The following is a 17,500-nucleotide window of genomic DNA, read 5'->3' on the forward strand; positions in this document are numbered from 1 at the left end:
ACACACACACAGCTGGCTCTGCAGGCTGCAGCACAGATGGACGATGGATTTTAATAAAATCACAACAGAAAATGTGTCGGCTCGGAGCTGAAGGACAAAGATCGGAACTCTTTGACGTCAGACACACTCACAGTGAAGCAAAGTGTGTTTGTGAGAAGCTGAAAATAAAACAAGCTGTAAATGAAAGAACGATTCATTTAGTCATCTCACATCTAAAGTGCAGAAGAGTGACCTCCATGCACACAGCTCGAAGTTTTCATTTTAACGCCCAGCACAATAGCTCATAAACAATTCCCCCATCCGCTGCCATGGAACTAGCAAAAAGTAGTCGGACACGCCCCCGATTCACTTTGCACCAAGCACGCTTGACGGCAAGCTTTAAGTCCTCAAAAAAGGGCGCTCACACTTAAAGGTCACATATTATAAAAAATCCACTTCCCCCCATGTGTCTCTAGTCCGTCTACAAACCCCCCAATGATGAGAAAAGTCCATCCTCTCCGTCTTCTGCCTGCTCCACTTTTCAGAAAATGTGTGCTCAAACAGGCCATTTGGAGATTTTCCCTTCATGACATCACAAAGGGCAGTAGCCCCTCCCCCAGGTGGGTGACACTCCCACAGCTAGGTGTTTGTTCTGCCCTCTGAGTCTGCCTTCCCACCGTAAACAATAGGACATGGAGAGAGAAAGACCGAGTACACCCAAGCCCTTCCAGAGAGGGGGCGTGGTCAGACACAGCTCATTTACATATTTAAAGGGACAGACAGCGCTTATTATCACAGTGTGAGAAGTTGTGTTTTTATTCCCATTCGTTTATTCTTTCTCTGCTGCCTCACGCTCCTCTTTTAATTCTGTTTTATTAAAGCTGCTTATTATTACACCTTAAGGTTCGTTAAGTCAGCTGCGCTCGTTTGGATCTTTTTGTTTCACTAACTCCTGAATGTAAACAACAACAGACTAATAATACTCATAATGACATAATGAGTAAAACGAGTTCTCAGTGTTAAAGAGATGCTGAGCATGACTTTAAGAAAGTCACTTTAAACTCAAGTTATCATCGTCAACATTGAAGGACGACTGACTTTTCATCCAGAGGAAATCAAAAAAGCGAGGATAGAAAGAACTTTGAATGTTCTTAATATAATCACAAAGGTGGTTATGAAACGTCTGTATCAAAAACAGACTCACACTCACAGTGTTTAAGAATTCACAGGCTAGGGCGGCCTCACATCTTTACAAGTCGAGAACATTCTGTTGCTAAGTGACTGAAAACATCAAACGGGGAGTCAAGTTGATTTTAAACTTTTTAAAGTTGTTAAAAGAACCAGGAGAGAAGCAGATGATGACGTCTGTGAGGACACGAGCAAGGAGAGAGAGAGGAGGAAACAAGGAAGTGACCTGAGGCAGAGCACAGGTGCCGACAGGAAGTGACCAGAGGCAGAGCACAGGTGCCGACAGGAAGTGACCAGAGGCAGAGCACAGGTGCTGACAGGAAGTGACCAGAGGCAGAGCACAGGTGCCGACAGGAAGTGACCAGAGGCAGAGCACAGGTGCTGACAGGAAGTGACCAGAGGCAGAGCACAGGTGCCGACAGGAAGTGACCAGAGGCAGAGCACAGGTGCTGACAGGAAGTGGTTTCCTCTCACTCATCAGTTTTGATTTGATGAAGGATAAGAGTTATTCACAATAAGGCGTGTAGCTGACCTGATTGACAGGTGGGCGCGGTGTAACGGTTTGTCAGGAGGTTTAAAACCCGCCTCAGCTCCAGCTCTCAGCCTGTCGTTAGGTTGACTGAAAGTTAGACTGAGACAGCATTTCCAGCATGGAGACCGCCATCGATGGGACTCCAGCGCCCCCTGCAGGAACAGACGGGGGACGTCACTCAGGCTTCAAACTTGAATATTTACAGTCTGTGGTCTTGATGCACGCCACGTGCAGAGATGATGCAAACAAAATTCAAGTTGTGGTTTATGGTGACTCAGGCTGATTTGTCACTGATTCATTTAAGTTGTTGTTTGTAGATTGTTCCTACATTTAGTGAGTTGATGTTTCTTCTTCTTCTGTGAGAACATGTAGAGCAGACTTTTGAAGGAACTAAATCTGTGTTTTGGTTTATTTGGTGACAGTTGTTTAATTCTCCTCCAATCAGCAACGTGGATGACATAACCCCGAGATTAGCAGTTTTTTTAATTTTATTTTTTTAAGGAGACAAATCCATCAAAATAAGCCTGAGCAGTCACTACATGTCTGCTGTGTTACATGTTTGTGGTTAATTCAATCTAACCTCTCAGTTTGAGACTCTTCATGAATCATGCTCTGGTTCTATAATTAATGACTCAGAAATGATTTCTCCCATGAGTAAACACGATGACTGCTTGGTGTCTTTTTAAAGCTCTGAGTGGGATCTTTGGAGGATATGAGTGTGTGATTGAAAGGTCGAGTGTGTCTCATACCATCAGTGTCAGCTAGTGGTGGGCGGTAGACCGGCTTCAAAGTCGGCTCCGGTGTTACGTTCAACACCTTCATTGCAGCTCTAAATGTTCAGGTTTGGTTGTTGTGCACATGAGGTAACACTGATTGCTCATCCTAGCAGCCACAGAGGCGGGTAAATAAAAGTAGAGTAGAGTCCCTTTGGTCCTCTGTTGTTTTTGCTCTGACACTCAGTGAGCCAGTGGTCTCTCACGCTCACTGACCAAACGTGCTCAAACTAGGATCAGTATTGGAGATGCTTTTGAAAAATGGAGAGAGGTTAGAACACAGAAAGGTTTACAGACCCATGCAGAGCTGGATAAACACTGAAGCTTCAGAGTCCACCACATGGTGACCTGAGTGAGCATCCACTCTAGAGAGGAGGGGGGGAGACAGCTCTCTATGATGTTTAGAATTTAGACTGCAGTACCCATTTTAAACACTAGGGGTAAAAATACATACATATTGATACATGTAACAAAAATAGAATTCTAGGCGCCAAATATTGGACTATTTCTTGTTTTCAATCACCAAAAACTGCAGGCTAACTCCTGAACACCGTCTGAAGTGCACAAACACGTTGACGATGCTTCAGTATGAAAACATTGCCAGTGTATTGCAGTTTTTGATGGATTCCCCTTTGCACCTGTAGATTTTCAGAGAGAGAGAGTGAGTGTCAGGCTGGAACAGACCAGGAGCAGACGGAGGCGTTCAGGAACATTTTTCAGGATGAGAGCAGAGGTGCAGCTGGTCACTTTCTGCTCCGATGTCTCAGTAAATAAAAGATTTCCAGGCAACACAGGCGTCCCTGAGACAGCACAGAGACACAAACATCCCCTCCTGTTTACCTCTCCGTCGTAAAACAGGAGGGAAAGTCCTGTTTTGTTTTGGTGGAGAGTTTGTTTGTTCAGGTGTGGAGAGGACGCAGCAGGTGGTGGATGTAGAAGCAGCTCCGTGCATTATTCAGGACGGTGAATCCTCCTGAGACTCCTCAGGTCTGCCTACATCAGACTGATTACTACGTCTTCTCTTTACGGCTTCTCAGTGACCCTCCTGTCTGACGGGGAGAGTCTCCCGCTGTGAGGTGCATGTGTGAAAAACCAGATCAGGAGGATTTCAGGGGCAGACCTCCTGAAATCCTCTATAAATGTTCAGGGGTGCATGACCCTAACCCTAACTAAGGTTGTCTCAATGTTTGATTCTTTTGTAGCAGTTTGTATCTGCAGCTGTGTGTCTCCTTAGCACCAGCAGGGGGCGAGCTCGTCCTCCTCTGGAGTTTGGACTACATACTGTATGTGAGGATGTTTTTGGTCTCTGCTGCTGCTTTGTGACTCTGACAGTGCAGTAAAGAAATAAATCCTGGTGGAGTTGTGTGTTTCTCTCTGAGGGCTTTCAAACGAGGATGGAGACTCTGAGACGAGCTGAGACAATTTAATGAAAGTGACTGTGAGCCTGCAGCTGCATCGCTGCACCTCCTCCATCAGGAAAATAAAATCAGAGTTTTATTACAGCAGGAGATCCACACTGTGAGCGGAGCTGCTGCAGAGAGACGCTCTGAAGTGCGTCACGATAGCAGAATTATAATCTTTGATGTGATTCTAGTAAAAACCAAACCATATCGATGTTTGATACCACGGCAACAAGACATTTTTTAATTGCTAAAAATTGCAGACAGACTCCTGCACATTGCAAAATATGCTCTGTGTGTGTGTGTGTGTGTGTGTGTGTGTGTTCAGACACAGAATCAATCTCCTGTCGGCGTCTGTCCCTCTTCATCCCTCTGATTGGTTGTGTGACCTGCTCGTGTCTCTTCCTGAGTAAACACAGACATTTAAATTTGAGTCGGACGATCAACACAGCAGGATGGACGGGACAAGAGTGAGAGGAGAGAGAGGGGATGACATGCAGCAAAGGGCTGAGGTCGGATTCGAACCCACGGCCGCTGTGACGAGGACTTTAGCCTCTGTACATGGAATAAACAACATAACCACTAGGCCATCCGCCGCCCCTCGATTAAAAGTGCAAATCATTTCACAGCCCTGGTTATTGCTTATCCTAACAGAGACATGTCGTCGCCTCTCAACCGGAAGGTCAAGGGTTCGATCCCCAGCTGAGCAACATGTCCGATGTGTCCTTTGGCAAGACACTTAACCCCGCATTGCTCCCTCTGCTTCGGTAGTGGTGTGTGAATGGATTAGTGTCGTACTTACTCGCTGATGTATATCTGGTGGATAAAAGCGTCTGCTAAGTGAATTGTAAAATAGTTGGACTACAACAACAATGGCGGACTCCAGTGTAGTTCGACTGTCATGACCCCCCGTCATCAGTTTCTCTTGTTGTCGTGTGTTAGACATTTGTTCACACCTCCCTGCTCTCCAGAAAGAAAAGTGTGTGTGCATGTGTGTGTTGTTTCATCACAAAGTCACAGCGCCAACTACTGGCCTGGAGTGTACACTACAGCTGTTTTAGTCATTTAGTGGGTCAGGGTGCTCGACGGCTAATAGAATAGATGTTTATTGCCATTTGCACAGGTACAGGACAGGTATTTGCACAGGTACAGGACAGGTATTTGCACAGGTACAGCTTCTACAAAAAAGTTCAAATTATATATAAAATAGAAAAAAAGAGAAGAAAAGTACAAATAAAAAATAAAAAGTTGTAGTAACAGCTAAGTAAATTAAAATAAACTTTACAGAAGTTATACACTTTATTAAAGCAAAGATATAATAATACAAACTAAATAACAAAGGTTAACACTGTACAATGAAATGAAAATATAAATATGTTTTCTTGTCTCTACTTTCTGTTAAATCGTTGAAGATGAAATAGGATTCTGTTTTCAGAGGATGGTGTAGACGTGGTCTTAATGAAACACTCATTATCACAGACGTCTCCCGCTGTCCTTTATTGATTTATAAACTCGTGATGAGTTAGTTTTCGTTGAGACGCGGTGACGTGAGGTGCAAACCCCCGCTGACAGCCGGCGCCTGCGTTCTGTCATGACCAATAGAAATACATGTTCTCTACATGAATCCAGCACAGGAAGGGATTTGTGCGCGCGTCCTGTTTACTCCTACTTCTTTTTTTTCTGCTGGCCCGTCTTTTGCACACAAACGTGCGCACACACTCACTCTCACAGTGGTGTATTAAGCAGCCGAGTCCCGCGGGGCTAATCATATCAGAGCAGCAGTCAGAACATCCATTAAGCTGCTGCGCTGCACCCAATCCTCCATGAATCAGCCCACCGTGAAATATGAGCGCCATAAATTCAGCCTGCCATCTTATTAAGACTAATCCCAAAGAAAAACACACCGCAGAGCCCCCCCCCTCCTCCTCCACCTCAGGAGTGTGTGTGTGTGAGGACTGCACACACACACACTCAGCTTCTCCTGGAGGTGGAGATGTCTCAGCGATATGATTCTAGTCAAAATGAATCCGTCTTGATGAAAGGAGTCCTAAGTCTTAGTGTTCCCCCGGGGACCTCTGGTCGTTTGTAATCACCGCGGAGGATGTCTGGGACAGATGGGTACTGTGTGTGTTGAGTATCACCTTTACCTCTGAGCCCACATGACAGATTTTTGTCACTTTTAAAACCATATTAAATTTGTCTCATTATTGAGACGTAATCTGTTTTGTTTTTTTATCCATGAACGATGGCGGTCGTTGTGATGATGACTGGCTGTGAAAGCGGCGAGTAAACTGACTCATCTGAGTCGCTGTGTGAACACGACGCTGCACAGAACTCATGAAGCTGGGTGTGATGATGTTCCTCCAACTCTTCAGAGGGATGAATGAATCACAGCGTGCAGGACCAACGCTTTGATTTCTTCACTTGAGCACAGTGACAACGTAAACCACAGAAACTAGAGATACACAAGAACACAAACTAGAGAGGCCATGGACAGAGAGCAGGACTACAATAATGTTTTAAAGCATCGCATGGTTCTCAACTAGTCGAGCCTCACAACAACAACAACAACAACAACAACAACAACAACTCTTTTTATTTCTTTCTTTATTTTTTATTTTACAGGGACATTGCATATTAATAAACATTTCAGTAAATGTGCCAGAGTTAGCCAAAAGGCTAATTTTCATCTGTTGTTCTTGATTTTAGAAAAGGCTCCCTAAAAAAAAAAAAATTCAAACATCACTAAAAGCTACAAATAGAAATATCCTGACAGTAATGAAGCAGACAGGTGAGCAGCCACAGGAGAAAATACATAAAGCCTGCAGGATACACATCAAGCAGCATTTGGTTAATATAAAAACTGTATCTCATGCAGGACAGACTCTTAAAGAGAAGTGTGCAGGTTAAGAGAAGAACATGTCACACACACAGATGCAGAACAGGATGCTGTGGACATGCACTGACGGGGGGGGGGGGGGGCTGCACATGAAAGAGAGCCCAGGCAGTTTGGCTCAAAGGCACCTCAGCAGTGACCAGACCAATTTACAGGCACGGTCAGCACCGGGACTCGAACCAGCGATCCCCCAGCTCCAAACCAAATCTCACAAAAATCACACCGGAGAATAAAGGAGCTTAAACAAAATGTCCCCCGACTCACGGTGCTGTTCACTTCCAGCTGAGGAGAGGCTTTCAAACATGCACAAGATGATTGAGAGAAAAAAGCAGACAGGGTGTATTAGGTGAAGAAAGGGTTGGGTGGTTTTTCAAAGTTGCTTCATAGACTTTTTCTAACATTTTTTTCAGCCAGGTTTCTCCACATTGACAAACTGCTCTGTGACTCACCGCTGGAGAACCTTTGTTTTAAAGCGTTCATGAAAGTGTTCAGTACAGAAAACTAAAGAAAATGTTCCCAGAAGAATGGAGGGAGATAAGGGAGGTCTGAGAAAAGAGGTCAAATATAGAGTGTGTCAAACAAGCCTAAACATCAGAGGTTCAGAATGAGCAGCGTCTTTAAACAGAAGAGGACGCGCCGTCTCGTTTTTTAATCTTCTGTCTGGAAATAAAAAAGAAAAGCGTCTCATAGTTTAAAAAAAAAGAAGAAAGTTTGATCTGTGAGTCTTAAAGTTAACTGACAGAGGATGAACTCTTCAGTTTGAACAGTTTCTGTGTTGATGAGTTTTTACCTGTTGAGTTCTCAGGTATGTGTGTCCCATTGTGCACCTGTCTGCTCTGACTCCAGGTAGCGCTCGCCGCTCTGCACTGGCATCGACACCATTCCAGATTTTTAAACTTCGATCTGTTTGTAGTCAAACCAAACGACAGCAATACCTGTTCAGTTACCATGGCAACACTAATAAAAGTCCAAAGCTCTTTGAGGAATACAATTTTTCATAAAGATTCATAAAAAGGAAAATGGCGGCAACGTTTCCAATGTTTTTGTATAAATAAGCCGGAACACTCTCTTTCTCTCTCTTGTGGTTTAAAGTGTGACTGAAGATCTGCAGATTTTTTGAAAGCTCCCGTATTTTTTGAAACTTTTGATCAATAGAATGACAGTTTATATCGTTTAAAAAACAAGTGGTGTTGAAAAACAACCTCGCTCTGCCCACGCCACTCAGCCTGTCACTCACGCCGTGGGCGAGCCTGCCAGGCAGCGCTCAGGGCTGCCAGAAGCCCGGTGGCGTCTGCCAGGAGGGACGTCTCGGCCTCCCCCGTCTGCAGGCTCCGCGCCCGCTCATGAATGGTGGCTTTTCTGCCGCTAATTAACCTCCGCCGAGGGGCCAACAAGCCCGCTACAGTCCGACCCCGACTAATATCAAAATAAAGCCTTGTTCGAATTAGCGAGGTGAAGTGAGAGGTGAGGGGGAGGGGGGGGGGGGTCAGCTGTCTGCGGTCAGACTCAATCGGCCGAGCCGTCAGAGAGAGGGAGAGGGAGAGGGAGAGAGAGGGAGGGAGAGGTTATATTAGTTCAAATTAGTGGTACAGTGGTGAAGCTTTCCAGGTAGATTGACTGTGTGTGTGTGTGTGTGTGTGTGTGTGTGTGTGTGTGTGTGTGTGTGTGTGTGTGTGTGTGTGTGTGTGTGTGTGTGTGTGTGTGTGTCTAACCCTTCCTTTCTAAGCTCAGAATGGATGGAAAGGATGTGTCGGCATGTCGGGCTTTCATTACATGCTGCGTTAAGTTGTGTACTCCTGTTGACGTTGGTACTCGTTGTTCACGTTGGTACTCGTTGACGTTGGTACTCGTTGACGTTGGTACTCGCTGTTGACGTTGGTACTTGTTGACGTTGGTACTCGCTGTTGACGTTGGTACTCGTTGTTCACGTTGGTACTCGTTGACGTTGGTACTCGTTGACGTTGGTACTCGCTGTTGACGTTGGTACTCGTTGACATTGGTACTCGCTGTTGACGTTGGTACTCGCTGTTGACGTTGGTACTCGTTGTTCACGTTGGTACTCGCTGTTGATATTGGTACTCGTTGTTGTTGTTTGTACTCGTCGCTGACGTTGGTACTCGCTATTGACGTTGGTACTCGCTGTTGACGTTGGTACTCGTTGTTCACGTTGGTACTCGTTGACATTGGTACTCGTTGACGTTGGTACTCATTGACGTTGGTAATCGTTGTTCACGTTGGTACTCGTTGACATTGGTACTCGTTGATGTTGGTACTCATTCTTGACGCTTGTACTCGTTGACGTTCGTACTCGTTGACGCTTGTACTCGTTGTTGACGCTTGTACTCGTTGTTGACGTTCGTACTCGTTGTTGACGTTGGTACTCGTTGTTCACGTTGGTACTCACTGTTGACATTGGTACTCGTTGTTGATGTTTGTACTCGTCGTTGACGTTGGTACTCGTCGTTGACGTTGGTACTCGCTGTTCACGTTGGTACTCGCTGTTGACGTTGGTACTCGTTGTTGACGTTGGTACTCGTTGATGTTTGTACTCGTTGTTGATGTTGGTACTCGTCGTTGACGTTGGTACTCGCTGTTGATGTTGGTACTCGTTGATGTTTGTACTCGTTGTTGACGTTGGTACTTGTTGATGTTTGTACTCGTTGACGTTGGTACTCGTTGTTGATGTTGGTACTCGCTGTTGACGTTGGTACTCGCTGTTGACATTGGTACTCGCTGTTGACGTTGGTACTCGTTGTTGACGTTGGTACTCGTTGATGTTTGTACTCGTTGTTGACGTTGGTACTCGTCGTTGATGTTGGTACTCGCTGTTGACGTTGGTACTCGTTGACGTTGGTACTCGTTGTTGACGTTGGTACTCGTTGATGTTTGTACTCGTTGTTGTTTGTACTCGTTGTTGACGTTGGTACTCGTCGTTGATGTTGGTACTCGCTGTTGACGTTGGTACTCGTTGATGTTTGTACTCGTTGACGTTGGTACTTTTTGATGTTTGTGCTCGTTGACGTTGGTACTCGCTGTTGACGTTGGTACTCGTTGTTGATGTTTGTACTCGTTGTTGACGTTGGTACTTGTTGATGTTTGTACTCGTTGACGTTGGTACTTGTTGATGTTTGTACTCGTTGATGTTGGTACTCAATGTTGACGTTGGTACTCGCTGTTGACGTTGGTACTCGTTGTTGATGTTTGTACTTGTTGATGTTTGTACTCGTTGTTGACGTTGGTACTCGTTGTTGATGTTGGTACTCGCTGTTGACGTTGGTACTCGTTGATGTTTGTACTCGTTGACGTTGGTACTTTTTGATGTTTGTGCTCGTTGACGTTGGTACTCGCTGTTGACGTTGGTACTCGTTGTTGATGTTTGTACTCGTTGTTGACGTTGGTACTTGTTGATGTTTGTACTCGTTGACGTTGGTACTTGTTGATGTTTGTACTCGTTGATGTTGGTACTCAATGTTGACGTTGGTACTCGCTGTTGACGTTGGTACTCGTTGTTGATGTTTGTACTTGTTGATGTTTGTACTCGTTGTTGACGTTGGTACTCGTTGTTGATGTTTGTACTCGCTGTTGACGTTGGTACTCGTTGTTGATGTTTGTACTTGTTGATGTTTGTACTCGTTGTTGACGTTGGTACTCGTTGTTGATGTTTGTACTTGTTGATGTTTGTACTCGCTGTTGACGTTGGTACTCGTTGATGTTTGTACTCGTTGACGTTGGTACTTTTTGATGTTTGTACTCGTTGACGTTGGTACTCGCTGTTGACGTTGGTACTCGTTGTTGATGTTTGTACTCGTTGTTGACGTTGGTACTTGTTGATGTTTGTACTCGTTGACGTTGGTACTTGTTGATGTTTGTACTCGTTGATGTTGGTACTCGATGTTGACGTTGGTACTCGCTGTTGATGTTGGTACTCGCTGTTGACGTTGGTACTCGTTGATGTTTGTACTCGTTGACGTTGGTACTTTTTGATGTTTGTGCTCGTTGACGTTGGTACTCGCTGTTGACGTTGGTACTCGCTGTTGACGTTGGTACTCGTTGTTGATGTTTGTACTCGTTGTTGACGTTGGTACTTGTTGATGTTTGTACTCGTTGACGTTGGTACTTGTTGATGTTTGTACTCGTTGATGTTGGTACTCAATGTTGACGTTGGTACTCGCTGTTGACGTTGGTACTCGTTGTTGATGTTTGTACTTGTTGATGTTTGTACTCGTTGTTGACGTTGGTACTCGTTGTTGATGTTGGTACTCGCTGTTGACGTTGGTACTCGTTGATGTTTGTACTCGTTGACGTTGGTACTTTTTGATGTTTGTGCTCGTTGACGTTGGTACTCGCTGTTGACGTTGGTACTCGTTGTTGATGTTTGTACTCGTTGTTGACGTTGGTACTTGTTGATGTTTGTACTCGTTGACGTTGGTACTTGTTGATGTTTGTACTCGTTGATGTTGGTACTCAATGTTGACGTTGGTACTCGCTGTTGACGTTGGTACTCGTTGTTGATGTTTGTACTTGTTGATGTTTGTACTCGTTGTTGACGTTGGTACTCGTTGTTGATGTTTGTACTCGCTGTTGACGTTGGTACTCGTTGTTGATGTTTGTACTTGTTGATGTTTGTACTCGTTGTTGACGTTGGTACTCGTTGTTGATGTTTGTACTTGTTGATGTTTGTACTCGCTGTTGACGTTGGTACTCGTTGATGTTTGTACTCGTTGACGTTGGTACTTTTTGATGTTTGTACTCGTTGACGTTGGTACTCGCTGTTGACGTTGGTACTCGTTGTTGATGTTTGTACTCGTTGTTGACGTTGGTACTTGTTGATGTTTGTACTCGTTGACGTTGGTACTTGTTGATGTTTGTACTCGTTGATGTTGGTACTCGATGTTGACGTTGGTACTCGCTGTTGACGTTGGTACTCGTTGTTGATGTTTGTACTTGTTGATGTTTGTACTTGTTGATGTTTGTACTTGTTGATGTTTGTACTCGTTGACGTTGGTACTTGTTGATGTTTGTACTCGTTGATGTTGGTACTCGCTGTTGACGTTGGTACTCGCTGTTGACGTTGGTACTCGTTGTTGATGTTTGTACTTGTTGATGTTTGTACTCGCTGTTTTACGTTGGTACTCGTTGTTGACGTTGGTACTTGTTGATGTTTGTACTCGTTGACGTTGGTACTCGTTGTTGACGTTGGTACTCGTTGTTGATGTTTGTACTCGTTGTTGACGTTGGTACTTGTTGATGTTTGTACTCGTTGATGTTGGTACTCGCTGTTGACGTTGGTACTCGCTGTTGACGTTGGTACTCGCTGTTGACGTTGGTACTCGTTGTTGATGTTTGTACTCGTTGTTGACGTTGGTACTCGTTGTTGATGTTTGTACTTGTTGACGTTGGTACTCGTTGTTGACGTTGGTACTTGTTCGAGGCTACAATAGCTCCACTCCGTTAGCGTTACATGTGTAACTGAGCGTTCTGGGGTCAGGGGTCATCTTCTACAGAGCCTGACAGCTGTCAATAGACCTCACAGCGTGTTTGAAAATGAGCAGAGCGTCGTGCCGCTGCTGACATTCTCTGGAGACGGAGCATTGATAACAGTGAACGGCGGCAGTAGTGAACGGCGTGCGTGGACTACATGTGTGTGGAAATTCTTAGTTAGAGTATCGATTCATTGCGATGAAGTTCTTTTCATCAATCATAACTAAACTGTATCTGAAGTTTTATTTCGGGTCTGGATCTGGAAGTGTTCCCACGTGGTCGAGATAAAATCAACATTCAGAAACATCGAATCCATCAGCAAACGGATAAAAATAGAATTCTCTCTGCAGGAAGCCTGATATTTAAAAGTACATTGATGCACTCTGCTCATGGTATTGACCTAACACACACACACACACACACACACTGAAGAAGTGGAAAGGTCAGACTCTTCAGCGCTGCAACCAATCAGCCAGTAGCTTTAACTGAAGCCTGTGGCGTCCTCTCAGAGAGAGAGAGAGAGAGAGAGAGAGAGAGAGAGAGGACATCCTCTGACATGAAAGAGCGTGCGTCTCCTCTCAGAGCAGAAGAAGAAGAAGAAGAAGAAGAAGAAGGAGGAGGTGATGACATTCACAGAAATATCATCAGAGTGACATGGAGAGCGAGAGCGGAGCTTCTGATCAGCGTGAGGTCAGACGAGAGAGCGTGATGTCAGGAACACGATGCAGACGTGACACACACACTGATCTGCTGCGCGCCACGGTTACATCCTGAACATATCACGCCAAGAAGAACCTTCATACAATATGCATTGCAACAGAACAATGTTTCTTTCAAGAGATCTAATCTGCTGATCATTATTTGAAATACATATAACTTTACAATGTTGGATATCCAAACTAAACCTCAAAACAAAAAAATGTTTTTAAAAACAACATACTCAGATGTTGGCGTTTTCCCTGGATGTGGTTTCCTGCTGCTCTGAACGAGAACAATGTGCTACGAGAACGTGGCAAGACCTAAGGTTCTGCCGACGAATCAGAGCAAAGCATGGAGCAAAGTTATAGGACACGCCCACCTGGACGCTCTCTACATTGGCTACAATGAAGCGTTTCAGGCAGAGGCTGAAATGAGGGATTTTACTGACGCCAGTATCAGAAACATAAAGGAGGTTTTTGAGCTTCACATCTCATAACGCTGCTCAACAGGCGTCCCAGAGTGACATCATTCATGGTGACAGTGAGTTTAATAGAGCTCCTTCAAGATTCTCCTTTTAAAGGGAGAATAATAGTGGGTGCATATCCAAGACAAGAAATGTACAAACTCACTTCACATCAGCAGAGTTTGTAATAAGTGGATCATCTTTTGTTCGAGGAGGAATTAACAAAACAAAGGTTCTGTAACCTTTTGTGAAGCCTCCCCCTCTGACATGTTTTTTAAATGTGCTGATGTGTTTAGGCTGAACCTCTTCTTAAATCTGACATTCACAACTCTAATTTGTCTGGCTTTGAAGATGAGAAATGTTTTCTGTAGTTTTCGGCAAATGTTCAAAAAGCTGAAGATAATTTGGTTTAATAACATCCTTTCAAACTGCATCCAGCAATTATCACAAACACATTTTATCCAGAAGAGCGTCAACAGAAGCGGTGAAAGTGACGTCTGACACTGAAGACACGTTTGTTGGACAAATATCTGCGGGGAATTGAAAACTTTATTCCCGTCTTCTTCCACTCAACTCGTTTGAATAGGCGTGCAATGCATCATGGGAGATGTTCGGCTGCAGAGGATGCATTGGTCGTTTGTTGGTTGGGAAAAGAAGGACGAGGCTTCAAAATAGGGCCGCCTTTGACGCGTCGCTGTGACAACTGGTCTTCAAATGTCCCCTCTGAAGGATGTAGCGCCTGGAATGGGACACAGCGTCTTATGTTGAGTTTATTGACCAATCAGAGGCTGTGTTTCAAACTTTGCACCAATGAGTCAGTGCTGATCTCAAAGCGATTCTCTCTTATTAACGGTGAAATATCAGCAGATCAGTCAAAAAGAGGAACACTGCCCCTGATGTTCATGGTCATACTGCATCGTGCGACCAGGTTGGTACTTTTTGAGGTCATGCAAAGCCGGCGACACTCCACACAGACGCTGAGCTCACCGGCGGCCATCTTGTGCACGCAGCTGCCGTCGTTAAAAGCAAGAATCTCTCCAGCCTGCTGTGGACAAAAGAGTTGGATTCTCTACGTTTCAACACAGCGGGAGGTAACCTCTGAGGAGGTCGTCATGCTGGGGCACGCTCCGTCCAGCCGAGGCAAATCACAGCCTCATTTTACTGTGAGAGAGATTTGATTTAACACAGAAGCCTGAGCTGAACTCGAGCAGGAAACAGAACAGTCCAACGTGTTGAGGAGTCGGCTTAGAGAAAACACGAGGGTCAGGGGAGAAACGTCCTTGAAGCCGAACAAACGGCAGGAAATGGAACTGAACTTTGGATGAATCAGAGCTCTGAGAAAGAGGAGGGGAAGTGAAGGTAACACTTTAAACTTTGAGACAGATGGAGGGACAGAAAGATAAAGACTGAGGAGGAATCGTTTTGTGTCTCAGTGAGAGAACAGGATGGACACTCTGATCTCAGACTGAAATATCTGCAGAGAGAAGTGTGGTCAGGCCGGTTACTAGTGGAGTAGTACTCGAAATAGGTGTTGGTCTCAAGATCTCAAGATAAAAAAAACCTCTTTGTAACAAACTGGGAATGTTTGTGAATCCTCAATCGGTCTGAATTTAAAAATCGATGTGGAATCGAAGCTTGAGTTACTGAAAGATTAACACTCGATCGAATCGAGTTCTGGTGTTGTATAGAGAACAAACCATATGACGTATTTTTGTAGACCCTGATGTATCATCTCCATGGGGTCTAATCCTCCTCTGGGATGTTTTCATTGGATGTTGGATCATTAATAAATAATCTCTGTGTTAAACACACGTTTCTGAAGCGTAGGCGTTTTGTTCAGCAGGATAATCTTCACAGATGAACGCCATCTTTATGATGTTTGAAGCGTTAATGCGGCCGACAGAAGTAAAAAGCTAACGTTATGCTAAAGCTAACGACACCACGGTGGGATGATTGTGACGTCACTAGCGTTATGCTTCAGACGATCTCTGATAAACTAATCCACGTAGTTTAATAAATAGTTTACTAACATAATATTCACCTGAACCTAAAGATTAAACCTACAGGAGACATCTCCGACTAGTGAGAGAGTTCCCGCCCTCTGTGTCCGGCGTGATGACCTTTAATGTCCCCGACAACCACTGTAGTCACATTTAGCCGCTTGTTAGCAACCGCCTTTTTAAAGACGAGTAAAAACTTCAAACTTCACAAGTGGAGGTATTACCTAACGTAGTTTATGTGCTCTAACAAAACACCAACATCTCTTCAGCTTGTGTTAACCACAGACCTTATTTCAGGAGTCTAACCACAAACACATTCAAAATCCACGTTGACTTTTAGACGTTAGACCCCATGGCGCTAACATGCTAACTTACTTCCTGGTTTTAGGACTCATTCCAGTGGCGCTCTATAGCCTGCTAACTTTTCATTTTAAATGATTATAAAAACACAGGTGATGTGAGTAATCTCGGCTCAGTCTGGAATGTCCTAAAAGGCCACCGTACAGAAATGAACGCTCTCTCTGCTCGGCCCCGTTTTCTATCCTCTTGTTATAATTGCAGCTCTAAGAATAGAAAGTGAAATCAGCCGTGACTCCTGCTTCATACGACCTCACACCTCCAGCGTCCGTCCTGCTGTCCAATCAGTTCCTGTCTTCACAGACACCATGCTTCTCGAGTCCCCGAGTCTCCTCCAGGCTGAAGAAATGTGTTAGTGTTAGTCCGGACTCTAACACAGTCACGACTCTGATCATCCCGTTAATGATGTTCTCTAAATCTGTGTCTCTGGGATCCGACACTGTCAGCCTGCTGAGTGTTACTGAGCGCGTGCAGCTGCGTAACACGCTGCAGATCTCTCCCTGTGGGTTCAGAGCGATAACCTCATTTCAGGTTCGACGGGGGGCGAGAGGCATGTTCTCCATCAGAGGATGACAACGCCAACGCTTCCTGCTACTGCTCTTATTAACAAAACAATATCTAAAAGAGAGGAAGGAGGACTGAAACTAAAAAACACAGACAGATAATTAATCAATCTTTATTTGTAGATCGTGTTTCTGTATGTTTCAGACCACCATCATTCCCTGAACTTTACTGAATAGTTTTATTCTCTTAAAGGAGCAGTATGTAACTCTGACCCCTAGTGTTTATAATGGGTACTGCAGTCTAAATTTAGGTCACCATGTGGTGGACTCTGAAGCTTCAGTGTTTATCCAGCTCTGCATGGGTCTGTAAACCTTTCTGTGTTCTAACCTCTCTCCATTTTTCAAAAGCATCTCCAATATTGATCCTAGTTTGAGCACGTTTCTGCTCGTGGAGCTTATTAGAAACATGCAGAGGCTTTTTAGGTCGGGTACAATCACTTCTATCTGAACCACTTCTCTTGACCGCTTCCATCGCTGCAACACCTGTTGACCTGATAACTGCTCTCATACCTGACAAACTGAGGGGCGTCCAAAACGGCCGTGTGGGGGTGTGTCTTAAAAGCGCCTATCTTCTCTGGTCCAAACAAATCCAGAGCATTCAGGAGCAGAATCTAAAGTTAGAAGGAGGACATACTGGCTGCTGCATTGTTGTCAGAGAAGCCAGCACTTCAACATAGCATGTTTCCTTAATGATCAGAGAGTAAGATACCTTTATCATCTCACTCTACACAGCTCACTGACTGGACCTTTAAAACAAAGACAAACTGATCTTCAGAGGTGTAATAAAGGTCTCTGCAGCCTGCAGTGTATCTAACACTGAGTTCAATTTAAATAACCGATGAAGTATTTATTTAATGACTCTTTGTTGGATTATTCTCACGGGGTCCATACTTCCTGTTTGTGTCTTTAATGTGTTTCTCTCTGCACAAACATTAGTGTGGAGGGTGACAGAGGCCTGATTATGGCCCGTCATGATCCTGCATACAAATGGTTCAATTTTCTCTGTGTTTCTCCTCCACAGAGTCTGGGACCTGCTGGACGATACGACGGCAGGAAAAAGTAAGTCCTGTCTCTTTACCTCCTTCTCCTCTGATCCCAGAACGCTGATTTCCTCTGATTTCTTCTCTGCACGCTGAAACTTCATCTCTCCGGCCGCTCTGTGTTTCTAA

General features: G+C 44.6%; 1 protein-coding gene across 1 annotated transcript in view; it reads left to right on the top strand.

The window, feature by feature from the left end:
• The window catches only part of LOC136177319 (ankyrin repeat and fibronectin type-III domain-containing protein 1-like), a 55,435-nt gene that overhangs the window by 16,228 nt on the left and 21,707 nt on the right, over nt 1-17,500 (top strand). Inside the window, exon 6 of the mRNA XM_065950048.1 lies at nt 17,353-17,390. Coding sequence (XP_065806120.1) covers nt 17,353-17,390 — 38 coding nt within the window. The remainder of the gene's footprint in view (nt 1-17,352; nt 17,391-17,500) is intronic.

Source organism: Labrus bergylta, chromosome 21, assembly GCF_963930695.1.
Source record: "Labrus bergylta chromosome 21, fLabBer1.1, whole genome shotgun sequence".
In the NCBI taxonomy this organism is placed as follows: Eukaryota; Metazoa; Chordata; class Actinopteri; order Labriformes; family Labridae; genus Labrus; species Labrus bergylta.